The sequence below is a fragment of the Clavelina lepadiformis genome, chromosome 7 (assembly GCF_947623445.1).
Source record: "Clavelina lepadiformis chromosome 7, kaClaLepa1.1, whole genome shotgun sequence".
NCBI lineage: Eukaryota > Metazoa > Chordata > Ascidiacea > Aplousobranchia > Clavelinidae > Clavelina > Clavelina lepadiformis.
In genome coordinates, this window is record NC_135246.1 from 10,741,045 (window position 1) to 10,768,562 (window position 27,518).

Below are 27,518 nucleotides of genomic sequence, written 5' to 3' on the forward strand. Positions count from 1 at the left end.
TCGTCGGTTTTCAAGTTGTCAGTCGTTACTCATACGAGTTTATACCCGAACAGAAATTCAAATTTGTCAAATAAGGAGGGACCTGTTTATTACCGTGTTTCTCCGAAAATAAGACCTACCCTAAAAATAAGACCTAGCCTGAATTTCTAGAATGATTTTGATATAAGCCCTACCTTTAAAATAAGTCCTAGTCGACAGCGCGAAAGTGCAATGACCTGAAGTTACGCGCTTGAAGTTTGAATAAACATAATTGTCAACTTTGTTTTTAATAAATGAAAATAAAGGACTTGTCCTAAAATAAGCCCTAGTGTCATATTCTTAAACGAAAAATAACATAAGCCCTGTCTTATTTCCGGAGAAACACGGTATGTAGTCTCTATAGCTAAATAGAAAGAGTGAACATCAAAGGTTGTTACAAAAGAATAAACACCGATAAGAGGTTAAGGTATATTTGCTAAAATTCTTCATTTAAACCTAGGCTATTTGTTGTCATTTACCAAGATAAACATTCAAGGTTCACTTAAGTTGTTAATATCAAATAGAGCAAATATTAGTGAAAATTTATCAAAGTAGGGTATTTGGATTAACACATTTTACGTATACAAGCCTTTTACCGTCACCAATAATAAATGTTTGCTTGATGGGGTAAGCAAGTAGGCCTACGTTATGTTTAAAATAAGACAAAACGTTTAGGACGCTATTTAAAGTTGCTCTGGGTGAAAAGTTGTGTAATAAAATTATCTGATTACGATGTGAAGCTGTGACTTATAGCTAATTTTTCTATTACACGAGATGTACCGAGAGGTAACCATGCACTTACTTTTGTTGAAAATAGTATAATTCCATTATGCTATTATACGGTACTACATTACCGTGGTTTCTAACATGGAGTACGTGAATGTCATGACGAGTTTTAGTAGTTAAGTTAAAAATACTCTTTTATTTCATTTATTATAATTATACTGTGTGTTGGGAATCGCTGTCCGCTGCTACATTTTATATTAAAAACAGGAAACTGGTTTTACAAGAACGTGATTCGTCAATTGATAAACTGTGTTTATACCAGTCATATAGACGTGGTTTTAATGTCTTTTTTTATTTTTTCTACCTCATTATTAAATCTTTGAAGTTATAGGAAATATCCGTTTCATTTGTTCAAAGTTGTGACTTGAATAATATATTGTGAAGTTACAAAACGGATTGTCGTGTATTTATATACACCGCCGTTCGTGCTGCTAAGGAAAAGTCCACTTAACTTGTAACTTGCTAAGCAAAATCAAATTATCTCCACCAGAACAGTACACCTATACTGTCGATTGCACTACAGCACAATTCAGCTGAATACCTCGCTTTAGTGATTTTCTATTTTTTAGTTATTTTGTATAAAATTGCAATGTTCGAATGACATTATAAGAGCTTAGCCATAACCATAACTGTATACTATACTGTACTGAAAGCTTTACTGTATAGTGTATAGTGTATACTGTATACTGTAGTCGTATGTGTCTTAAGATATGTCTGTTGTTAAGTAAATTCAGTTTTAAAAACCTGCTATTGCCCTTTTGTAAACTTATAACACTAAAAAGACATCGCCGGCTAACTAAAATTGATGAACCTTTTACCGCTTTGTTACCTAACACCATTATCTGCTGAGGTTTAAAGGACGACAAATGTATAACAACGCACATACAAAGTTCGACTTCTTAAAGCTTATGTTTCGTAAAGCTTATAGAATGATTATATGAATTCTAGACAATCACAAAACGTCTGGGGAACAAAGTGGAGGCTTTTGAAGTGTAATTTCAGATAAGAGCGATGAGAATATCTTGGAACTTAGCAATGGAAGTCTTATAGAAAAATACAAATGCTAAGACAATTGAAGTATTTTTGGCATATATTGTCAGAAAATGAAAAATTGCAACAATGGTTGATTTAATGATTTCTGATAAAATTAACGGTAGAAAAAGACTAAAGTTTGTGGACGCTGGATAGTGTAAGAGAAAATGTCGGACATAGCCTACCGTGGTTTTCGAAAAACAGAACTGGTATACAACTTGTAAAAATAAAAAAGATTGAATGGCTAGGATCCTAAATGTTTGTTCAATCGTCGATGTCAGATGAGAGACTTGAAAGAACAAGGTCGAATCCAAGACTCGAATAGCAATTAACAATTTTTTTTTATAAAAATGAGCGTACAATTAACGTATATGAAAAAGGTGTTTACGCAATTGCGGTATTACTTGTACCATTACAGTATAATATTTAGTCACATGATGCTTTCTTCATATACGTTTCGACAGACTATTATAGGCTTATGTAATGCTCTTCGTTTTCACAACTGCGCTTTTAACATAGAGTTCTAGAAATGTATACGAAACTAGAGTTTGTAAAAGTGTACGACCCGATATAGGTTAAATTTTTATTGATTTAGCTTAATTAAAGGTTTGGATTCAGCAACTTTTATGCTGTCAATTGCCAACCAAATTTTGTTGTCAACGTTGGAAGTTTAACCCAGCGGCCACTAATGAAATAAATATGGCGGAATGATTTGTTTCCCATTAACTTTTTTCATAACTTCCTTAACAAACTAGACATGACGTGTATTAAATCTGATAAAATCTACTCACTAATCGTTTCGGTAAAAATAATATAATTATTGACCCGTGAAAATAAACGAATTCCAGCGGTTGACGAACGTATTCATGAGCATATATGGCTTCGAAGTATGATGAACATAAAACACCTCTTGTTTGCGATAAAATTATTAACCATTTTTACAATTGTTGAAAATGTTGAAGAGAAAATGTTGAAATCTTTTGTGTGACCTGATGAGGTACATGATTTCTAATTTTAGCCGCTGTTTGCAGCGGTCACACGGTTGGTAAAGAATTTTGTCACGCCACAAATTTGCCCGAGGGTATTTCCCAAGGGCAATTTCGTTGGAATCTGTATCTATCCTATGCTGAAGTAGCGATGTTGCAACATTCCTACTTATATTTTAAACTGGATTTGCAGTGGTTGTATAACTAACTCAAAGTATTGGTTGGTCATAACCACCAAGGATGTAAATGCTGTAATGTATTAACAAATAATGACATGAAATCGACTGAAATCGGCAACATATATAATAATTTCTAAGTTGCCTTTTTACATTTCTGTTTAACTTTATACCTTTGCGCAAAGCTAAATGTTTATTTTTATAAAAATATTTGGCAGTAATTTTTAATGTGATTAAATGAATTTTCACTTTTAAAACATAATTTTACATTTTATATAGGCGCAAACCTAGATTAACAAAAATTCTTTCCTGTTCATGCTTGAGCAAAAAGTTCTTTTTCCCCATCTTACGCAAGAAATCAGATGAAATTTGTTCCGCTAGAGAGCACTCTTAAGCATGTGTAAACAGCGTCATCACATGACTACCAAAAAAGCGATAATTTCTTTTTCGGCAACGAAAGAACCAAGCCAAATATCTCAGTTTTATAGAGGGCAGTACCAAACACAGCACATAAATTAACAAGGACACGTCACTAATTGTGTATGCTATTTCATTACTTCAACCTAATCATTACTATAACCCAAATTCCAGGCTTAAAGAATTATGCGTTGTGGCCGTTAGTGACCGTGTTAGTTGTCACCAGTAATTATTATCCAAGTTATTTTTGAGCACGTTCTTAGTCTTTTCGGCTTTGTCACTTTACCCCGTTCATTAACGCATGCTAATAAACAAATGGTGATTTTTTTGTCTTCACATCGCTTTAAAAAAATAAAATGATTGATTGATTGAACGTGGTTATACATAATAGTTGTAGTCTAATTATTATTCTTCCTATGAGCGTGGTTTATCTTTCTTACAGGTTCATCAATCCCTTGACGAAAATACTTTAATTAAAGAATCACAGCACGCAAAGCAGTTTTTTACGTATGAGTTTTATAATCTATTCTGTATAAAATCAAGATTTTACAAAGCATGAAATTGTTCTAATAACGTTATAGCCTCTCAAAGATAAAGCGATTCCAGCGCATAAAAAAGTAAATGTTTGACCTTATTTTGTTCGATTAGAGTTAGACTAAACAACTTGCTTACAACTGAATTTATAACTTACTAAACTTTTGCTTTTGACTTTAGGCTTAACTTTCCAATTGCATTCATTGCAAAATAATCACAACTTTCCAATTTACAACAATCACATGTACAACAAAAATATTTCGAACCTGAGTAGTAACTGCCGATTAAATTCTTCAATTATAATGAGCTTGCCATCATGTAGGCACAATCAAACTTGGTTATAGTCCAAACTACCAAAACAATTTCTGCCAACGAGTTATCTACTTGCCGTCTGTGCCCTCTGCCACCTTTGATTTATGAATGCAAAGTTTGCCAGAGTGTTTAGTATTGTTCAGGATTCTTAGTTAAAAAACAACACCACGCACTAACCGCTGCCTCCGCTTTCACATGTGGGGATGTCACAGATACACACTCAAAATCGTGCATTTTACCTTTTACTGCTAGACCAACCATACAAACTGAATTTCATTTCAAACGTATTTATGAGAACCTTTTAAAACTACAGTACCGGTGTGGCACTCTGTCGTTTCTATTTCATCTCAAGTTTCTTTACATTGATAGGCGCTGGTCTCAATGGTGACATTCTCTAACAATGGTGACATTCTCGACAAGGTCGACGCAATAAAACTCGAACTCGTGCTATGTCATGGACCGCGCAAAGACTTGTTTCAGCAGAAAAATTAAGACGCGTTTGTGCAAATATTATTACCGACTGAAGGAATAGAAAAGCATGACCAATGAATGGATCGCACGAAATTGTTTTACGATGTTTACGATCATGGGTTTGAACCCAAGAATAGAGGCTCCGATATACTATAGAATTGCAATTGGCAATGAAACTGAAAAACAGAATGAGTAGGTATTTGGACTGGGAGGAGAAGGCTAATTAGAAAGTTGATGTCAACTGCAAAAGATCTAGCGCCCGCATATAGTAGGGATGTGTCGAACTCCAGCCCGAAGGCTGGGCACGAAAGTCACCATTTTGAAGTGTTCTCACAAACCTTGAGCTTAACTCTTAGTTTTAACCGAACGTTTGCTTTTCAACCAAAAATACAAAAAGTAATCATTTTACCAATATTTTCTACCGGGCCTATAGTTTCTAATCTTGCTGTGCCGTCATTACGTTCAAAAAAATTACTGCATAAAATACGTCACAAATATAGGCGTTGTCACTGCAACGTTCCTGTTCATTTGTTCATTAAAAAGTTAAGCTTTATTCAGAAAATAGTCTATGATTTAGAAAAAATCTCTTTGTGCAATAGCTACTCTCATTAAATCAAAACAACTGCGTATACCGTGGACAAAAGCGTTGAATGTATAGCTAAAAGTATATCGATACCTTTCTTTTTTCACAAATCAGTTTTTTGTTTGTTTTATTATGTCGTCAGAGGTTCGGGTCCCAATAAGTTTGAAGTTCAAAAGTTGTCTTCGCACGAGCCCTGGCTTTTTAATTTTTCCACTACCCTATAGTACTTAGTAACGTCAGTGTTGCAAATAAAAACCGAAAAACAAAACCTGTTTTTCTAAATACACTTAATTCGTTTGCAAATTGCATTAACGTTAGGTTGTTTTTTAGTTTATAGAACGTATGTATGAGTTATTGCTTTATTGGCATGTTATTTCTTGCGATCATGTTTCTGTATTTCTTTTTCTACTGAGGTGTTTTAGATTGCATTAAATTCCAAAACATAAGACTATACATACGAAGCAATCTGTAAAGCGTTTGTTCTCAAACTTTTTGTTATTATTACCCTAGGCAGTAGTTCATTATTATACCCCAACCCTATTTCACTTTAGTTATGTGAAAATCAGTTAACTTAAGTATAACTGAACTGCATGATTATACACAGTAGTTCTGTATTCATCTATGTATGAAAAATGAAATTAAATCATTAACCAGCATAAGCTGGTAATCTACTTCTACTTTACTTGCAAATAAATAAATGAGTGACAAAAAAACAACGGTTAAGGAAATTCCCGTTTTGAATGAGCTTGTGATGATATTATAAAATTGCTTGCAAATCGAATGCCGCATAGAATACGGAAATCGGCAAAGCAAAGCATTGCGTTACGTGTTGCCTATGCATGACTTCCTGTGTATCGTTATAAATCGTGACGTGAGTTATTCTTTCATATATAGCTATTGATTGCGTCACAGTCTACTAAGTTAACCCTAGAAAGTGGTCGACTTTATTATGTAGCTGTCCCAATGTCTTATTTAATGTAATCGTTTAAACAAGAAACAATATAATCAGTTTATACAGTTGTCATGGTGTACAATTGATTCTAAGATTAAGAAAAGCGAAACAACGACCTGAGACTCATTTACTTCGAGGACAACAATTCTACAGACAAACTTTGTAATTGAAGTGGTCGCCCTTACAGGCTAAGGAACGATAAACAATCATTTCATTACAAGCTATCAAAAAGTTACCTGGTATATTAGGCAAACCAATTTCATGTTTATTTTAATTGTGTACGCTGCCCCAAACTACTGTGCCAGCCTTGTGCAGTTTGTACTTCTTTTTTCAGCCTCAGTGTACCTTTCATTGTGCGATTTTTGCTTTAGCCATGTAGGCCTACATTTGATCAATCATGTAGCCTACTTTTGGCAAATCATGTGTACAGTTACCGAATCATGTACATTCGATAACTCACGTACATTTATCGAATCATGTACATTTGGCAAATCATGTACATTTTTCAAATCATGCTTACATTCACCGAATCATGTACATTTGGCAAATCACGCATGGATTTACCGAATCACGTACATTTGGCGAATCATGCACTTTTGGCTAATCATCTATATAGTATTCTATACGTTCGATGATCTATGTATACTTGGCAATTCATGAAGACGTTATGCGATTCATGCGTACTTTTATAGAATCATTTAGTGTTTTTGAAATGATGTTGGTTCAGCAATTTATGTATGTTTGTCTAATCACGCATGTATTTTGCAAATTGGTTTGCCTATTTTTAATTTACGAACACTATTTTCCAATCATTTGGCCATTTTATAGTTCATGGTATAAGTTACACGATTAAAAAAACGGACATTTGATTAACAAAACTGCAACACGATTAAAGGAAACACTATTTTCCATTAGGCACTGTAACATGCCAACAGCCAGTTTGCTTTGCAATTGTTATATCTGACTTTAAATGTCGTGGTTTAAATTAAAAATATCAAGTTTATAAAACTGTGGTGTAATTGTAAATGTTGCAAAGCCATTTTAAAATTTGCCATATGAATCGTGCAACGGCAATCACAGAAAAGCCCGTTTGAATGCCGTTATGAAGTTTGGCTTGTTGTTCCATGATTGGAATCTATCAAATTACGTTTGATAACCCTCCAATCAAAGTATGAAAACAAAACATAATTTGCAAAGTTGCAATACAATTTAACACTTTGCTATTTTTGCGGCGTTGGCTTTCCATACTGCATCGCTCGTAGATTTTTCTAGGGCAAGTTTGTTCCCCTTTCAGTGGCAATTATCCAATGGTGCAAAGTCAATGTGTTTAGCATACGGGAATCCCAAAATATAGCGATTTTCAGTTGAGAGCCTCAATAGCAATTTTAACGGAGCACCGAATTGCTTATGATCTTTGACAGGCTACCTGACCTACATACGGTGAAATACTGAATTAGTTACTTTGTTTAATATTTTTTTTTCTATTTCTGTTATCGGGTATAGTGGAATTAGTGGTCGTGCTAGTTGTTAATAGTTTAATACCATGAGATAAATTAATAAAATTTCGTACAGTAGGCTACATGCATGAAATGCATCATATTTACCCAAGTACTATATTTAAAGGTAAATGCATTAGATAAGATGATAAAAGTATATTTTTAATATTTTACTTCATATATATTTTTTGGGCCAAGTACTCTAGTGCAAAAGAGAACTACCAAGGGATGCCTAGACCCCGCTACTCAAATTGTGTGGTCATCTGGTTGTGCATTTCTGCATTAGACCCTATTTTTTCGAAACCAGTCTTTCTGACATCAGTGATTTACTGTTGAATATTGAAATGTATATATATTATTCTTTTATTTTTTACTTTATGTAGATATCGGAACATTGCCATAAATCCAAGTAGGCACAGTATGTTTTTCTTACAATGTCAGTTAGTGAAGAAAGAGTATTTTATCCTGAGGATGTTCATGCCGGACAGTGGGATATTCATAGGATTTCTGAAGAAATCTTCCAATTCAGATCAAACATTTTGAAAAATTTGGATATCTGGTTAACGGAACTTTGTGAAATTTTTGCAAATCATTTATTTTCAACTGAAGATACCAAACAGAGTTTGTCTACCTTTCAACATGAAATAAAATCCCAATGCAAGACCAGTTATTTTGAAGCTGACAGTTTTTGTGAAAGCCATGTACTAACTCTTGTCAAAAATACAGTTTATCTTGTATTTCATGTATCTATGGCGGATTTCACACACATTTTAAATGATCCAGACTTTCATAACATTAAGCTGCTGACAACATTAAGCTTTTTCCTAAATTACAACAACATTCGGTATCGGAATCTGCTAGGTTCTGAAAAGGATAATATATGGTTTGCTACAAAAACTGATGTTGTTAAGCAAGTTATCAAGCGATTAGCAAAGAGTAAGTTATTTGTTATTACAAGAAATCTAACCATTACTGAAGTATAGTGTGTTTTTCAAGTTAATATTAAAAAGAGTGATCGTTTCTTTTTGAATACAAGGCTAGCATGCTCTCTTTTTTACATTAAATTCATACTAATTTTTTATGAGAAACTGTCGAGGCTTTTTTTGCAAGCTATTGTAAACTTTTGCACTTAGCCAAGTTGAAGTTATTTATAACTATGGTATAGTATGATAATCTTTATCTTCGGATTGTAGAAAGTCTTTGCACGACTTAAATCCGGCGATGATTCCTTATCTCTGTAAGTTACCGTTACCAAGCTAGCCCTTAAAGCAAGTTCTAATTGTCATCTTTTTATTTTTGTTTTTTGATTTTTTATATAGTATTGCCTGAGTTTGAGAACAGGAGCAAGTGTCGTTGATGCCTTGCCCAATGACATTACAACGCTGTAGTGTCCTAGATATTGAACACCAGCCACATTTTTTGCGAGGCCAATACTCGACTGCCAAGCTAACCCAGATATTTTTGATACTGGCTGCTGTAGCTACTTACAAGTTGACTAGTTTTGTTGTAATAATTTGCAGATACCTCAAATGACATTGAGTATGCTTATTTGTTGCCTTGTGCTCTTGAACTGGATGATTTTCATCTGCAGAAAGGTGTTCAAAAACATCTTATCAAATGCTGGTCTGATTTTTCCAGTGTTTGTAACAAGATAATGCAAACTTACAAATTTGTTTCTTCTGTTGTTCAGGTGGGAAAAACGTGATGTAAATGTATAGATATACTGTAGTTTGTCTTGTAGTTGTAGCACTTAGTAATTTAGAAATTTTGATCAAACTCTAAATCAATACTGTTTAATGATCTAATTTTAAGTTTATATTTAAACTGTTATTGACAATAATAATAATAATTACTATTTATTGTAAAAATGAAAATACCAAGCGGCTTTACATTGGAAAGTATGGAGTATCACAGCATAGTCCTTATAGTTTCGGTAAAAAGAGCATGACAAAAACTAATCATGTATACAGAAAAATAATTTTAAGTACTGTAAACTGGCATTTTAGTACTGTACTACATTGTAATTAGCAGAACCTTCATTAAAGGCTGACATTCAGCATGCCAAAACACATTTGCACAGAGCTATGTGATTTTCTAAGTCTTGACGTAGAGCTAGTGGAATATTGGGAAAATAAATGACATATACCAGGACATGTAAATAAATTAGACGTTTTCTAAGGTATTTTTAAGTGTAACTGTTTAGTGTAGTGAAGGGACTATTAAATGGAAATGTTTTATAAGTTTTGAGGATAAAGGTGCGGTTAGCTGGTTAGTTGATTCATCGGAAAAAGGAGTCGAGTTCAGAGTCAAGCTAACTAGATAGGTTTAAGGTTACTAGAGCTTGCCAGAATACACATTTCTAGTTATTTCCAACACACATTTTTGCCATTGTCAGACCTCCTATTGTCACATTGACTGAAGGAAAGAATGATGAATAAGGTTGACTTTATTTTGATAGATAAAGTTGTCTGTGATATTAACAGTGGTAAAGCAAGAGCCCAGGGAGATGGCATTGTGTTAGTTCCTAGTTTTATGATGATAGCAATTTAGGCAAAGTTAAAAACAATAATTAAAACACATTTGAATATGTAAATGGAATGTATATTGTTACTTGTTAGCAGACTTTTTCATTAAAGAATTGAATGAAGCAGCACTGAGAAGCTTCAAAGCTTTAGATTAAGTATCTTAACAAAAAGAAAAATGGATAATTATAGTATTAAAATTAATTTAGTGGGAGTAAACAATTAATAAAACTTTAGAAAATTGGAACTAGAGAAGAGCAAAAGCTCTGTGGTACTGAGCAGGGATGATAGCTGCAGAAGAAAGCATATAGGAAAGCTAAGGTTGCTACATCGTGAGAATTTGTGAAGCAAAGGAAGCGTATGTGGATACAAAGGCCAGAGAAATACAAAATAATTTTTACAAGCATAACATAAACTGCAAGCTTATGCACTCACTCTGGTGCTTTATTTAACCTATTAAGTTTACATGATCTGAGCTGCTTTGTGTTCTGAATAAAAATACATTAGCGTGATTGTTAAAAAAAGGAGTTAACTAACATCATTTTGCTGTCTCTAGTTTTAACATGATAATAATGTTGGTGTTGTTGTACTTACAGGAAGATTCGGTGATCTTAGCTGACGGGAGAGTCTATGACAGGTAAACGTTACTTTATCAGATCATGATAATTTTTGGTTTTATTCATGGAACAATAGCGTTAGACTTCATTAAATATTTCAAATGGTTCTAAGTTCTAAATCAATTTTTGTAGGGCACGTGATCCACCAGGACAGCGCAGTGTTTACATTCCACCCGGGGATCCAGTGAAAGAATCATACAGATTAAGCACATTCATCAAGTTCCCTCAAGAAACTCCTGTTAACCCCAGCAATCTTGCTAAAGTTGGCTTTTATTACACTGGTTACAAGGATAGAGTGAAATGCTTTAGTTGTGGTTTGTGTGTGGAAGACTGGACACTTGGAGATGATGTAAAGTCATCAAGATGGCATTGGAATGATTGCCAGATGATGAGATTGGAAGAATGTGGAAATGTTCCCATTGGTATTCATGAAAACATAGTTTTCACGTTTGATTTACATTTTTCTTTCTTCTTTTCTTTTATTCTATCATACTGAAAAGTACAGTTTTGTGAAAATTAGCAATTCCAATGTGACAAACTCAGGTTCTTGTAGACATGAACTTTTCACAAAACACACAGATCATGTGAATAAAATGTATGTAAAATACTTCAACATGCAACCATAGGTGGGCAGTACTGTGGTACTATAATACCGAATTACTGTAGTGCAGAACTTTTTCCGTACCGGTACCATCAGTACCTTTGAAAAAAAGTACCAAATTGCTTTTTTCAAGAAATTTCCGTCGGTACTTGGTACTTTTCACAACATAATTTCATAATTTTATTGAGCATGTATTCAAAAATACATATTAATTAATCGTTAATACTAATTTTAGCATCTGTTGATCTTTTTTAATGTAGGAATGACAAGTAAAATTGCAAGCGATTAAAGTCACATATGTTTTGACCTGGAGTAACCTTTACCAAGGGTATAATTGTGGCAAAAATTGCATTTGCAGCAGCATCTGTTACACAAAAAGTACCGTTATCGAGTACTGACAAAGTATCGAACTACTTTTTAAAATAGTATCGAATACCGGAATTGTCGGTACATTTTTTTCCAAGTACCAGTACCGTTCCCGACGGTACTTCTAAAGTACCGACTGCCCACCTCTGCATGCAACATCAATAATTAAATTTGTAGAAAATGCAATATGCCGATCGATTTTCAATGTGCCAGATAGTCTGCTTACATGAAATATTATTCAGTAATTAGGTAACTTACAGTAATTAGGTAGGCACCTGTATTGATTTATTCAACAAAATAGTATCACTACTGAAACAAAGTTGTAAATACTGGGATGGGATCGACAGCATAACATTAAGTTAACATTGTTAAAGTTAATTTTCATATGATGAAAATACGACTGTTAATTTTATAAAGAAGTGTCATCTGCCTTTTGCTAATAGATAGTTTTTGTTCTTTTTTTAAGGAGGCATATTTGCTCGATTTGTAAGTCAGGGTGGACAGATGAGAGATAATCTGGCTACTGAAAGCAGACAAGTGAGTAAATGGAAATGATTATCCCATTCAGTAACGAGAATAACAAAACATTTATTGAGGGTTACTGTTATTTTGACATTGTCACGTTGCATTCTCATGTTTCTTCAAAATTTCAGGCTTCAGGTGAATCAAAAAGCAATGTGTCAGAATCTCATGCCAATCTGCCAGTTGTATCAACAGTAAAACCAGCTGGAGAAGTTATTAATCAAACAGGTTTTTAGCGAAAGTTACCTATTTGTGAAATTTGACAGTTTGCAACATCAGAGGGTAACTAAATACTTAGAACATTAGCTAGTTGACTATGATACCAGTAAAAATATGTTGCAAAGCTTATGTCTATTTTTTTAGGTTCAAGAAGGCATGAATCTGCTCAAACAGCGCGGCCAGTACGTCAACCACCACCGAGCACTAATTATCAAGTATTGTTATTATGTTTCACAAATTAGATGAATATTTTAGTGCCAGTTTATTTGTAAAAAACACTAATAGCTATGCTTGCGTATAATTTGAAACTCACGGCTAAATCAATTTGATTCATGTGTCATTTTCACCAGCTGAATTTGTTATGTGTTTTCTCAGACAGACTTCAAACTAGCATTTAAGCTTTTATATCTCGTAGAATGTTTCAATAACGTAATGACAACATATTTCCTGCTAGTTGTTCTATTTCGCTCTAACGTTTCAGTAAAGGTTGTTTATTATATTTATAGAGAGTGGAACTTGCTACAATTCCATCAGTTCATCACGAGCAGTTGGTAAGAAGTTTGGACCTTAGAAGGGAAGCAGACAGAATGTAAGTAACTCAATATGAATCATATAATTTGTATGTGTTATTATTAGGTAGGTTATGTGATAGTATTTGCAAATGCTCTGTTTACTATCAAGTAAGCTTAGTTGATAGGCAATTTGGCAAAAAAACTGGCAAATGCTTGGTCGTATGGATTTCAGTTTGGTGCATTTTTTTTCTGATATCAAATACAGTGCTGTTTTTCCAGTGGTATAATTTTGCCATAATATCACATATTTGATTATTTCTGTTATATTTAGTATATGTTAATGAACGGGTTGTAATTCCCAATAAGGGTATACTTGTCAAGGGTCATGCAGTTCTACCTACTACACACAAAATAATACTAGTTGTTACCAGTTACGTAATTTTTGTAAATTACTTACAAGGTGTATACTATATAGTACTTGACTTGGGAAAGTTAACTTAATGCTGACAACATGGAATTACTTTCGGAAAAAAAGATAAAAAAAATGTTGCTCTTAATTTTATGTTACTTAGCTCTTAAAACTTCTTTGATACAAACACCTATAAGATTATTAAAACTGCTTTTAAATATATTTAGTACACTTGCAGGAGATCATTCTCTAATTGGGCCTTGGAAACAAGAACAGTCTATCCAAGTGATTTGGCTCGATCAGGGTTTTTCTATCTTGGCAACTTGGACAGAGTTCAGTGTTTTTCCTGTGGTGGTGTCCTAAGAAATTGGAATTATGGAGACAATGTTCATGCTGAACACAGAAGGCACTTTCCTAATTGCAGGTATCTTATTTAAAAGGCAAATTTCTAATGCATTCAATTTTATAATATCAGATCGCTAACTTTAGGAGAATTATGCTTTTTAGGAATGATGAAGTTTTCGTTTTATCCACACTTCTAAGATCATTGTATCATCATGTTATCTGCTGATGCATTTTCTGGACAATGCCTTGGCATTTAGTTCTTTTTCTATAATGGCTTCATTAAGCACTAGGTTCTTCCATAGAGTCAATTTTACTGTTCTTTGCCACACTTCAAAGTTTTCATTTGTATGCCTCAATTTTTGGCTGGAACTTACTGAACACAAGTGAACAGAACAAGTTCCTGAGCCATGGAGCTCTGTATTATCTACTTAAGGTCATTCCAGTTTTTATTCATCACCCTTGACAGAACTATCATGGCAAAGCTGTAAAAATGTATCTTGTGGTTTGCCAGAAAGTTTGTTTGCAAGGTTCACCATCGCCATGGGGAGCAGGCAATGTGAAACCATATTTTGTTGAAATGCGATGTTCAATGATTGTGTGTGTGTGTGCACTGTGCATGCTAACAAATTTACTTCATCTCATCTATGATGCAGTTTAGATCATTACCAGATATCAACTTGCACTTTATCCAGGCATTTACGTGTTTCTTCTGGCTTATTTTGCAAGTATCCAACACGCCACATCATGCACTTTGGATGAAAAATTATACTTTGCCAGTTTATCTGCAACTCTTTTGTGGAAACGCTTACAGCAAACTTGTGCTTTTGTTTATTTTTGAAACAATGTCTTGTTTTTCCTCGTGTTGTGTTTCACATGTAATATGTTTTTGAGAACATCTAAGCGATGTTGATGTCATGAAGAAATTGTGTATTTTCATGTACTAATGTTTTTTTGTACGGTATATTGTATTATATATTATACCGTACAAAATATATTATAATACCGTACCGAATATATTCAATATTTCTGAAATATGTTTGAGAAAAAGCAAGCAAGTTATTACATTTTGCAGCCAGTTTGAATTCATGCCAATCACATTAAATGATGACTTCTTAATACATATTATGGATTAGAAAGCAACAGATAAAAACTTGGATTATAGTGTTTGGCCAATGAATTTAACAGTATCTTTTCGGGAATATTTTTGGTATGAGGCATATTAAATGTGTTAGATCGGAATTCCATTTGTTTGTTATGGTGTGTGTTACTTAAAAAAATATAAATATTCAGTATAAACGGGCTTTTCATTCCACCAACACACATCAGTTTTTTTGAAGAATGTATTGTGTTGCAAAATATGAAACTGAGTTGTCGCTGAAATAATAGATTTGCATGTAATACAAGATAGAATGATTGTTGGAGAAATAAATGTGGTTTTACTTTTTGATTATTTGTGGGCAATTTGTCACTTGTTTAACACACACATCTTCATCATCTGTTTTGGCTACAAGTAGTTGTTGGTTTACAGCAATCTTAGCCTATGTTGTAATGTGGCTTCAAAGCATTGTCCTTGTTAGTAGTTACTAGTTTATATTTACTTTCCATTTCTTTTAACAAATAACTATAATGTATGCTTTCATAATCAAGAAACTCATACCCACATTAATTTCATCAGAAAAATAAGTTCACCATGGCTACAAAGTCTTATTTCAATAAGTTCATCGCCAAATGAGATATGATGTGTTGAGTTAACTTTAGGAAAGATACGAGATATTCCTCTTTTGATAGGAACATTTAAGCTATTTTGAGCTAAATTTGGTGATAATGTTATTTGCCATTGATATAGAATGCATCCCACAAGAAAAGTATTTGCTATTTTGCAGTGGAATATGACAATTTCTTGCTTATTTACCCTGATTTGAAAATGTAAGATGACAAAGTCACCCTAGTTCAAAGTCGACTTGAACCAATGTTATATATATTTGAAGCAGTTTTGTTTACCTGCAATTTACGCCTTATTTTTGTTGGCAAACAATGTCAGACAATGATGAGGAAAATTTATATTTGTGCCAACAAATCATGTTATCAATCATATTTGACAAATTCTTTTCTCCAGTATCTGGTCACAATGATATCAGTATTGCAGTGGTCCATCATTAAGATGTTTTTTTTAAATAGTTATTATGTTGACGCACCTTAACATGGTTACTAAGTAAATGCTACACAGAGTTTTAACAAAAAATTGATTCTCAAGTTCAAATTTGTCTTCATATGATGTTTCATGATATTACATCATTCGAAGTTTAATGTTACAATACACTTATTACCAGTCCATTGCTTTTGTTTTTAGAATGGTTCAGGGGACAGATGGTAGAAACGTCTCAATCCCACCTGGGGATAGGTTAGCACCTTCCACTCGACCAGCTGTGTTTCGTGAACCTCCTGATCTTTCAGAAACTGAACGGGTTTGCTTTAGCTCATTTGTCTGGATTTATATGCTTAGCAAAAGGGTATTTCTGAAAAAATACAATGTTTTGTAGATGTTAACTACCACTCCATTAAATGGTTTCTGTTTTCTTAAACATGATGAAAATTTTGTTTACCAACAGAGAGAGTTGCAAAACAATTTTCCATGTCTTTATCCTGTCAGTCCACACATGAGGAATGAAGATTCTAGATTTGAAACATTTGATCACCGATGGCCGCAAAGTCGAGTGAGAGCAACACCAAGACAAATAGCTAAGGCAGGATTTTTCTTTCTTGGAGAACGAGACAGAGTGAAATGCTGGTATTGCAATGGAGGTCTACAAAACTGGGACCCAGGTGATGAGCCATGGTCTGAACATGCCAAGTGGTTTCCAACGTAAGAATACATAGAAAAATTTACTATAACATGATCAACAGTTACTTCATGACCATAGTCATAATGTTTCTTGGTTTATACGAGATGCAGATAACTCGATTAACTTTTGTTGTTTTTGCATGCTGCATTGTGGGTAAGACGTGTTGTTTGGCTTTTGAATTGTCAAAGCCGTTTGCACACCAATGATTGAAATCATGGTAACTTGGTCGTTTCTTATACATTATTTATTTTATAATGTATGGAATCTGAAATAAATTGGATTGCGTCTACTGTTTTTGTTTTATTGCATTTGTTGCCTATTCTTCACTGTGTCAGATGTTAGGTTTATTGAATTGTCTTTTTTTTGTAGTACTATGTTGGTTTTGTGGAAATTTTAACATGATTTTAATCTGATTTTGTTGCGAAGTTTGTTGGCTTTTTTCAGTAGGGTTTTATCCATGACGTTTTGAATCTGATGTGTTGTAGAAGTTGATGCCTACCTTAAAGTTGTTTTGGGCTGTGTTCAGTTGCCATTATGTTCCTTTACATTTTGGGTGTTCAGGGCAATTTTAACATTGTTGTTGTTTTGATGAAAGTTATTCGTGGAGTTGATTGCCTTATCCAGGAGTTATTTGATTTTGTTGTATGTTTAGCTTGTCACAAGAGACATTAATGTACAGTATTCTATCTAATGTATCATCTGCAAAGCCCAATTTAAGTGATGTGGTATTGACCATGTAAGTTATATCTTAGGCTATACTATATACTAAATAGTGTTGTTGCAAAAATACACCTTTTTCGGTGTTATTTTTTTCATAAATTTTAATTGGCCGACACTGATACTTGAAACTGCTGTAGAGGGATAGTGACGGATCACAAGATCTCTTTTCACTTGATTATATACAGTATTAGTATTGTAATGGCCGCCAGAAACCCGGGCAGGGATGGGGTTTCTTTCACAGTGGGTTTTCTTTTCCCATCCGCTGATGTACAGCATTGAAGCAATTTTAAACCATCTGTTGCTTGAACACACCACCTGCTCGTCTGCTTAACTTCGCTGCTTTAACTTATGTTTTATGAGTTTAACTAATTATGGGTTTAGTGGTCGTGCTGGTTGTTACCAGCAATTATTACCTTCATTATTTTTGAGCACGTTTTAATGCAAATAACAACTGGCTTTGATTTTTCGTCGCCATCGTGCTTTTGATGAAAAATAAAATGATTGATTACCTAGTTGAAGTAATAGGCTTTTTCTCAAACCACATCATATGTGCTGTCAGGTGTGTCAAAGTTGAGCCAGCTTTTTGTTTATAGTTTTTCTGATTGAATGCATCATGCATGTGTTGATTGCGCCATGTTACTGTTTAATAATTACTCAGATATATACTTAAGCTGACTTGTTCTTGTGGCGCATTGTTTTGTTGTTGAAGTTGTAAAACTATGTATGTACATAGTAAAAACTATGTAAAACTTGGACATGCAGTGGAGCGGGTCTGTTATTTGATGAATATTATTTTGCTGGTTTATATACATAGTATTTCACTTCAGCATTTTTTTATACGAAAGGTGTTATGTCTCAAGTCAGTCTTGTTCCATAATTCATGGAAAACATTCTTTTCTTGTTTGCTTTTCATTATTTTGTACTTGTAATTTTGTTAGTTCCTACAAAATAATAGAACAGGTTAATTTGTGATTGTTTTGACCTTCTATACAGTTGTTGACATCATTTTGCAACTTTGTCTACATAAAGTTAAAATATGATAAGTTATACTTTAATTTTTTATTTGCTATATTGTGTGCGGTAATTGCTGATTAGAGCTTTTACAGTTGCGTTAAAAATAAAACCAACTTCTTCAGATGTTTCTGGGCTTTTCAGAGGAATCATTTAAATCTCATTTTAGCTACAATTTTAATCCTTTTTGTTTGATACAATTTGGTAAGTTAGTAAGATATTCTTGCATTTTCAAATACTTATTGGTTTCCTGCTGAACATTCAGCTATGTTTAGTTTTCATGATTGTGTCAGTACCATATAAATATGTGTAAGGATTTCCATAATTATCGTTTTGGGCTGGGTGAAACTGTTTTAGATTGGTTCAATTTTCGTGCGTTGATTTTGTATGGCATTTTATCATTTTATCATCAACGCTAAAGTTTTGTGTTGGTGTAGGACTTGAGTGTAGGGGTGTACTGAATCATGTTTTTTGGATTCGGTGGGAAACCAAGTTTTTTGGAAAAAAGTAACAAAATTATTATGGCATCACTGTATCTGTATCACTGACTGATCTCAGACTGTATCACTGTGGTTTGTATATTTTGTCAGTTCCGGTTATTGCATCAAGAATAAGAGCAGTGCATCTTACAGGAGTTTGTTCCAGACTGTAGTTGTTAAACTTGGTTTAACTCATGCTTTTATTGCACAGATTTAAAACCCATTGCTATGTTGTGGTATCTGATGCTTACTGTAGTGTTGTGCAGAAGTGCATTATGCAGCTGTCAACTGAAAAAGATGAATTTAAGAGCTGGTTGCTTAATATGCTTACTAACTGTGCGCTTTGTGAATGCAATTAATTATTAAGTTAACCAATAACCGTCAATGCGTCAGAAAAACATCTCCATCTAACAGGCTTTGCCAAATTGCTACCGGGGTGCTCTAATATTACATAACACATAAGTTTTGTCTAGTAATTTATTTAGTGCATTCATTTTGTTTGCAGATGCGAGTTTTTGCTACAACGTAAAGGACCAGATTTTGTGCATCGAATGGTGTCCTTGTTTCCAAACCTTCCACGACCTGTTTTACGTGGACCATTTGATGTACCACCATCTGGCAGCAGAGGTCGTGGTCAGCGACAACCTTCACCACCACCACCTATAATTGATCCACAAGTAAATGAAATTTGTTTGCAGAGAGATAAATGTGTTCTGTGATAATGTTTCCATTACGGGATAAACGCATTGTTTTGATAAGACACTAAGTATTTGAAATTTTGTAAATGACTGGTAAAAATCATGTACATCTCACATTAAATCACTTACAGATGTATTGTAGGGCATGCACTTTAAGCAGTTCTATATGAACCCACAATGAAGTAGACATATTTTTCGCAGTGCGCTACCTAAAAGTTTTGTATATGGTTTTACTTGTTTGCTCGGTAGCAGAACAGTTAGAGTGCTGGGCTTGCTTTGATGCGAACTGGAGTTTGACATCCAGTACTACCACTGTCATAATGTGTTTTAGCAAGGCATTAACGATGCTTTCTACTGTTCCATGGTCATGGTGAATAGTTCCGGATTCGGGCAAAACTACAAAAACTAAAAGCGTCAAATAAAACATATTGCACAAAAACAATTTGAATAATAAGGGATTAAGAGGTGAGGAATCATTGCCAAGTTTAGATCATGCAAAGGCTTTCATCAGTCCAAGGATACAGATTCTCATACGAAGGCAATCGGAACAACTTAAATATATTAACTCACTGTTACTGCTGATGTGCAAACTGCAATACAGTAATACAAATTTACTCACTTTAATCAAACCACTTTTTATCAAATGGTAATATTAAAAATTTATCAGTAATATAACCTTTGCCTGTCTGTTAGTAACATTAGGTCGTCTGAGTTTATTTTCTCTCATTTACTTTATGTAACATGCCACACTCTGCCACAACTTTATATGCAATTCTTTGCACTTGGCTCAATATTTATTCATTGCTGCTGAAACCTTACTATTTGCACATACTCTACTCCTCACTGACTTTTTGCCTCTGACTTTATGTTAAGGTTTTTGAATTATCACTTAATACAAAGTATATGGAAAGACTAAATTAATATTTTCATATTACTTAAATTAGGTGGAAATGCAGCGTGTACGAAGTCAGCTCAGTGATGCAATGGAATCCAGCATAGTTAGAAATGCGGTGGAAATGGGATTTGATGGCCAAGTGATTCGTCGACTCATTAAGAGGTATTAACCATTTAACCGGGTACAAACATGTGTCTAGTAACAAATAGAATTATTTTTAAGAAGGAAATTTTTTAACTTGTGTATTTTAATTGTTTGTTTTTGTCATGTTTTTGCAGGCGATTTGAAAATAGAAACGAGATGTATCGTTCGGTGGAAAGTCTGATTGAAGATCTCACCCACTCTCCACCATCTGATCATTCTGACACTGATGAAAATTGCAGCGACACTGAAAGAACGCCTTCTGTGCCAACCAATATCAAGAGACCAGGTAATTTAAACTCCATAAATTTATGGTTTTGCAACATTATTATTGCTAGTTACTTTAGAAGTTCATGTTTTACTTCAGGTGGAGCAGAAACAAGGGATCATACTAGTCAAACTACTGGGGAACCTGTGTCTGTTGTTACAGCTGGTAAAATTTTTCCTGTTCGAAAATACTTCAAAAATATTTTATGAAGTATATGTTTAGCAACTTTTGATATGATAAAGGTATTTTTTAAATGTTCGAGTTTATGTGCATCCTCATTTTTGAAGCAGCATATGCTTACATGTTATTGATGGTGACTGAACTGTGTTAACCCAGTATAATCAGTAGATAGTAAAATAAAAAAAGCAGGATATAGGATGAAACTTACGTTACTCACGAAACTTACATTAGCTTGCTTCATCTGGTGTACTAAGAGCAAGTGTAAAATTAAAAATAAAAGATAACCCAAAAGTGCCATCCTGTATCCTGCTTTTTTATTTTGCTGTAACATTATTATTGCCAGACTAATGCAATTATTTCTATTCTTATGCTTTTACAAGTACTCGTTCATACAATGTTTCTTAATAACATATGGTGGGAGGAGTTGAGCGGCCTTTCAAATACCACGAAGTGGCAATGTCTACAACAATTGCAGTTAAAAACTTATTTCATTGACATAGTACTGACTAATTTTGGATAATAATAACCAAGTCATCCCACCTCAGAGCGTAGGTAAAATTGAATGAATTTAGAATTACATATCGTGCAAAGAACTTGGTATAAAATACACAAAGGACTGTACATGGTATAAAGTTCTTTAATACTATGGTATGTATAGTATACATAATAGGATGTTTCATTTTTTCACCATTTTGGAATTTAAAAAAGCTTGGGGTCTCCCTAGGCGGTATTTTGGGCACAATGAAAGAATCTAATTCATGGCCTTCGCCATTAAAAGCAAAAGATTTTATACGTAAGCTATACAAACATATATCTAAAATAAACTTAAAATTACAGCAGTTTGTGTAAATAACTGCTATATCGGTATTTCGGGAAAGATCGAGTAAACAATCATGTTAAACTGCAACTTTGATTTCAACTTTAGCGTTATTCTACTGTGTAAGAACAGTCCCGTAATCCAAATAACAAACGGTATTTATTATTCAAATTTATTTTTATTCTTTAAACTGACAACCAACACAAATAACAGTTTATGTTGACACAAAAATCTGTCTTTACTAATTGTTATCCATATTGCACAGGTATGCTTGCAAACGAAAATCAGTACACCTGAGAGTAGATTCGTTTTCACGAATTTTGTCCTGCAGAATATTTTTCAACCTTCCAATTTTTCTTTCATTGCACCTATTATTGTTTTCAATGGCTTTCTAAAATTCTGGATCAACATCATCTGAAGCAATGCAAGGTGCTTGTTTGCTGTTCAATGTGAAAAATTGTTTTAAACCAGCATTATGATTCATAAGTAAGTAAGCATGGAAGTGGATACTTTAACAGCCTCGATTAGATATGGTGGCACCTCAAAATAATCACTTAAAGCCACATTTTGGGGGTTAAGCCATCGTGCCGCATGATCCAAGTAATACTTCATTACCATATCAGCAACATCTGGATGGATTTCTCTATAAGCAAGAAGAAGGTTGCGTGGGAAAAGAGTAAGAAAAGGACCATCACAAACTTTTGGATGCAAATGTATCATTACAAAAGAAGGTACATAAACTGAAACAATGTAAGAAATAATTTTTTCTAATTTTCTTTTTTGATTTGTGGACATTTGTTGACTTCCAATGTTGAAAAGCAGAAGACGAAGGTAGCCGCTGGCTGTTGTTATCCATCGCGAGTGACCTATGCTCTCCTGTTTGTATGTTAAAAGGTTTTTTAGATTTTCCGGAACATTCATCAGCAAATGAGAAGCTAACACTAACAAGCACAATTCGTCACTGCGGAAACTGTTGTCTACCATTTTTTCCTTTTTTTGTACTTCCCCTGTAACTGATGTTCCAGTAACTGAGGACATGATCATTTTTCTTGTGGTTTGCTGATCTTTGAGAAAATCTATCTCTTTTGAAGGTATCTGGTCTTTAAAAACACAACTGCAAGCAAGCTTTTTATTTTTCAGTGATGGGTTTTCTTCAATACTACACTTGCACTTACAAATGTCAAATAAATTTGTTAACTAATCTTCATCAAAAATATCACATTTTTTTAATCTTTTTTGCTCTTTTTCGTGTAAGATTAAACTTCTTAATCAGTTCTTTTAGCTTGGTCTCAATCCTTATTAAGCTTACTGTGGGTAAGCTTGCTTTCATCCAAAGATCAGCAACATCTTGGACAACTTTCTCCTTAACATCATTGAAAGCTGGTGCTTTCCGGATAAACTTTTGATTTGTTTCACTTAAGTGCTTACTTTCAAGATAATAGTGATTCAAAACATCCATGTTGGTAGGCAAAACATTGCCAGCAAGTTTTTCATATTTAATAAAAGCACTGGATAAAGCTGATCTGGTAAGCGCCATCTTCAAACCAACAGTAAGGCTAAAGCACTAACCACTACGGTGACTAGTAGGATTACCACTTGAGCATCCCAGTATCATGACTTAGTATTATTAAACTTTTTAATTACATTTAAAATAATTGTATTATTTTGTCCTTATAGTGAACAACTGTTGTTGCATCACAAACGTTTTTATTTTGAAATATTTCCGTCAGTAATTTACCCAAATAATTAATAGTTAATCTGACATGTTGACTTGTATGCAAAATATGTCAAAATTTTTGTTTTTCTCAAATGATTTTTTTTTCTAGAGCAAAAATACAGTTAAAATGTATTGAGTGGTTATAGGAAACCAGCCATTCCGCACCTTTTGCCACTTTTCTTATTGCCCTAGCTCAATCGGTAACCAAGATATCGCCAATTTACAAAAATGCACCCCCACCGAAACTTCAACAAGGGTTGAAAAACCTCAAACCAAAAATGACGTCATAAATCAAAAAAGTTTAGATTCTTTCATTGTGCCCAAAATACGGCCTATCGAGGCCCCAAGCTTTTTTAAATTCCAAAATGGTGAAAAAATGAAACATCCTAATACATATACATTGTATACTATATGAACATTCATTCAATTTGACCTATGCTTTAATTATTATTATCCAAAACTAGTCAGCATCATGTTATTAAAAATGGTTTTAGCTGCAATTGTTGTAGCAATTGCAACTTCATTGTGTTTGTTTAATAATGGTATGCAATGCTTAATAAATAATCTTGAGTGAAAATGGTAGCCAAGGTAGCAAGCTCATAAACTTACAAGTGTGTACATTTTGTTTCTTCGATATAAAGGCCAGCAAGACACTGCTCAGGCAACTGAAGAACCAATGGATGCTGAAATATCAATGCCAGAAGGTGATAAATCATAGAATAGACAATAGAGTATGTCAAATAGAACATTAGAGATCAGAAGTTTCAATGTTCTTACTCCATGTTTAATTTGCCTAAATGATATGTGTGCAGTATTTGCTGATATGTATCTGGTGTTTTTAACTCGCCATCAAAAATTGCAAATAACATCCATGTTCCTATTAAAAACTTAATGATATTTGTGCACATATTCTCCATTGTATGAATATATGAACGCAATATCCTTAAAGCTGTTATTGAATTATGGAATATATTAGCAATTTTCAATGCATGTTACAATTTTCACCCTCCCTGTACATTGTACATAACAATAACACATTACTGTAAAACTTTGCGTCGGAAGCATTATGTAAACACGCCAACAGCTGGCAGTAAGCGAGCCTTAATTAATGCAGAATACGTTATATCATTTCGCAATAATTTATTGTATACAGTACATATTTTGATGTGTTTATCTTATCTCTCATTTGTATATTAGGACAGTTTTGAGACGCAAATTTAAGTAGGAAAATTTTGCATTTAGATGAAATGTAAGGTTGCACAAATAGTGCCAGATGTGGAAAATATTTATTTAAGTTTTCGTCTTAAATCTAAATGGAGTGAAGCATTAAATTATTGACTTGGAGTTTATCTCAAACTTTTTCATTTTAAAATTGTAATAATTTGACAAATCACTTTATTATGAAAGATTATTCTGAGTTTTCAGAGAACTTTTAAAACGATCTATTTAGACGTCACTCCATCAATGGAAGCTCGTATTCGAGAATTGCAAGAAGAAAGAAAATGCAAAATTTGTTTGGATCGAATTGCTGATGTGGTTTTTGTTCCATGCGGTCATCTTTGTAGCTGCACTGAATGTGCACAAGCTCTCAGAAAGTGCCCAATATGCAGAATGAAGATTGAAAAATCTATTCGGACTTACATGTCATAAAATGTCGGTGCGCATACGTGTTCTACTGATGAATATTCCCTACTGTGTTATACTTTGATGAAGTTAGGGGGCTTGCGGACTGAGTTTCAAACACTCTAGGTGTAAAATAAATTAGCATGATAGTTAACATTTAGTTTTTAGTAGCACATCTCGGTGACAATTTCGATATGCAGTGGCTAGGAAGTCATCATGGAAGTACCCTTTGCCATCTTCCACAAAATCTTTACAGATTCCTTTACCTAGTGCTGTCATGTTGCGCTGAATTTATTATCTTCGGTCCAACATGTAGTAACAGGCAATTACTATGGTTTTTCTTGCGGAAATATTTTTATAGGTTAGTGTAAAAGTTTGATTTTGTTTTCTAATTTAAGCTCTGTGCTAATCATTGACCAAGTAACGATAATCCACAGAACTTAGCTGTGTTGCATGTTTCTTCTGTAACTGGCTAAGGTCGGATCATACATATAAGTAATAATTAAATTTACCTCTGTTTTCTGACAGAAATACCAGGTCATCCGACTGTACGCTGAACGTTTATTAAATTTGTAACTATGTTTAACCTCCCAATTTTTTTTGGCTTTACCAGGTTATTTTCACGTTGTCTTCACAGTATGCACATTGAAATTGTCATCCAAGTTCGTTTTGGTTTCAATCCAATATTTCTGTCTAAATTTCGTTCACCAGTGGCTCATGTGTGCGCACCGACTGTTTAGACGATATACCTTCACTGTGATTCATAATATTGGTTTCCATTTCGGTGATCAAATCAATTTCTACTTTGAATAAATACTTTACTTCAAAGTCTCTTGCTACTGTTTTCTTATTGATGTTTTATCGAACCATAATGTTATAGGTTGCTGTTTTATTATTTGTTTACTTATTTTTCCGTCTTGTACTGGTTTATTCTTGTAGATGGCCTATTCAATTTTAATGGTTTTCAATAACCATTGTTTAGTAAATGAGTGTAAATCATTGTTTTTCATACTTTAATAATATTTCTTTAGAAATATTTCAAAAAATAATAACAAAATAGAAATTTAAAAACATAAAAAAACATAAAAAAATGTAAAAATAAAATAATAAAAATAATAAAAGCAAAAATACATAAAAAATATATGTACTGTACCTGTAGATAATGTCATAGTGTGCATGACGTATAAGCACAAGGTATATTGATTGAATTGAACATCCACCTGATGTCAAACAAACTCCAACAGGAGTTAGATGTTCAGAGATGTACATTTTTTTTGTTCACTATTGATTGTTTTCATGTGTTCAGTTATCGAAATTCCGACCACGATGTCTCGTAAGGAAGCTTTTCAGGCCGCTTGCGCTTGCTTTTTATTTTGAAATGTTCGTTCAGATTCATTTCAAATTTTTTACATATATTTTTAAGCACAGTTCGTGATCTGTGTTTCGAAAATTGTTTAAATGTTGTATCCAGAATCCTGTAAATATGAAAAAGTAACTTTTCCCGAATGTTAAACTCAAACTTGGAAGCACATTCAAGGTATCTCTGCATAAAGGGCCATTCTGTTACTAATCTTTGAGCGTATATTGTGAACTCAATAAAAGTTTTAAGGTTATGTGCTGTAGTGATTGTTTTGCTGTTACGCAACTACTGTTTGCTTGTGCAACAGCAGGGGTTTTATATGGTTTGAATTCTGTAGCCCTACTTAAAACTTGGCAACGATTCTTTGCCACTCGAACCCAGGTTACCTGGCTTGCTTTCGTGCAATTTCCAGTACACATTCGCGTTTCTTGTTTAATCTTTCCCAGCATTACAGCGACAATGTGACGGATTGTCGCAGTTTGAAGATGCCGTTGACGTTGCAAGCCACGACTAACAATCAGTACCCAAGTTACAGAATCAGACGGTCTCTGTACTTTCATGCAAGCTTTTTTAAATAAATAGATTCTAGAATAAAGTTAGATGATTTGCAAACGTTTTCGCAGTGATATGATCTACTTAATTAGCCATATTTACTGGAAATTAGGATTGCTATGTAATTGATTGCAATATTTAAAACCGTTTTTTTGCCGAACCTAATTTCATAAGAAACCAGTTTTACACCAAGTATGTAAAAACATGTCGGGGTTACTTATAGATAATTTAATTGATTGAAAAAGGATGGTAGGCTACCGATCATTAATAAAAGAAAAATATTTTTCACGTAAGCCATAATTAATAGGCCTGTATATCCTCTTTAACATGCTTTATTC

The 27,518-nt window shown here is 33.6% G+C and overlaps 1 protein-coding gene across 6 annotated transcripts; it reads left to right on the forward strand.

The window, feature by feature from the left end:
* On the forward strand, positions 1–26,881 carry LOC143464438 (E3 ubiquitin-protein ligase XIAP-like). Of its 6 annotated transcripts, XM_076962193.1 has the most exons (18): positions 1–645; positions 8,147–8,699; positions 9,284–9,453; positions 10,882–10,922; positions 11,035–11,324; positions 12,336–12,406; positions 12,523–12,619; positions 12,755–12,825; positions 13,117–13,199; positions 13,770–13,955; positions 16,227–16,386; positions 16,486–16,739; positions 19,435–19,606; positions 20,572–20,684; positions 20,801–20,952; positions 21,031–21,096; positions 24,287–24,349; positions 25,096–26,881. In XM_076962193.1, the coding sequence occupies exons 2-18, from the start codon at positions 8,198–8,200 to the stop codon at positions 25,293–25,295; spliced, it is 2,691 nt and encodes an 896-aa protein (XP_076818308.1). In that variant the 5' UTR covers positions 1–645; positions 8,147–8,197; the 3' UTR covers positions 25,296–26,881. The 6 variants fall into 6 exon arrangements, 3 of the variants coding, with proteins under 3 accessions (XP_076818308.1, XP_076818310.1, XP_076818309.1); XR_013118496.1 differs by lacking the exon at positions 1–645 and having other exon boundaries at positions 6,218–8,699; positions 21,031–21,173; positions 25,096–25,156; XR_013118497.1 differs by lacking the exons at positions 1–645; positions 24,287–24,349; positions 25,096–26,881 and adding exons at positions 22,194–22,414; positions 22,552–22,663 and having other exon boundaries at positions 6,219–8,699.
* The last annotated feature ends 637 nt before the right edge of the window (positions 26,882–27,518 follow it).

Coding starts and splice junctions, on each gene's coding strand:
- LOC143464438 (XM_076962193.1), top strand. CDS start 8,198: ATGTCAGTTAGTGAAGAAAGAGTATTTTATCCTGAGGATGTTCATGCC. Junction 13,956..16,226: donor AGGCACTTTCCTAATTGCAG/GTATCTTATTTA, acceptor TTTTGTTTTTAG/AATGGTTCAGGGGACAGATG. Junction 19,607..20,571: donor CACCTATAATTGATCCACAA/GTAAATGAAATT, acceptor TACTTAAATTAG/GTGGAAATGCAGCGTGTACG.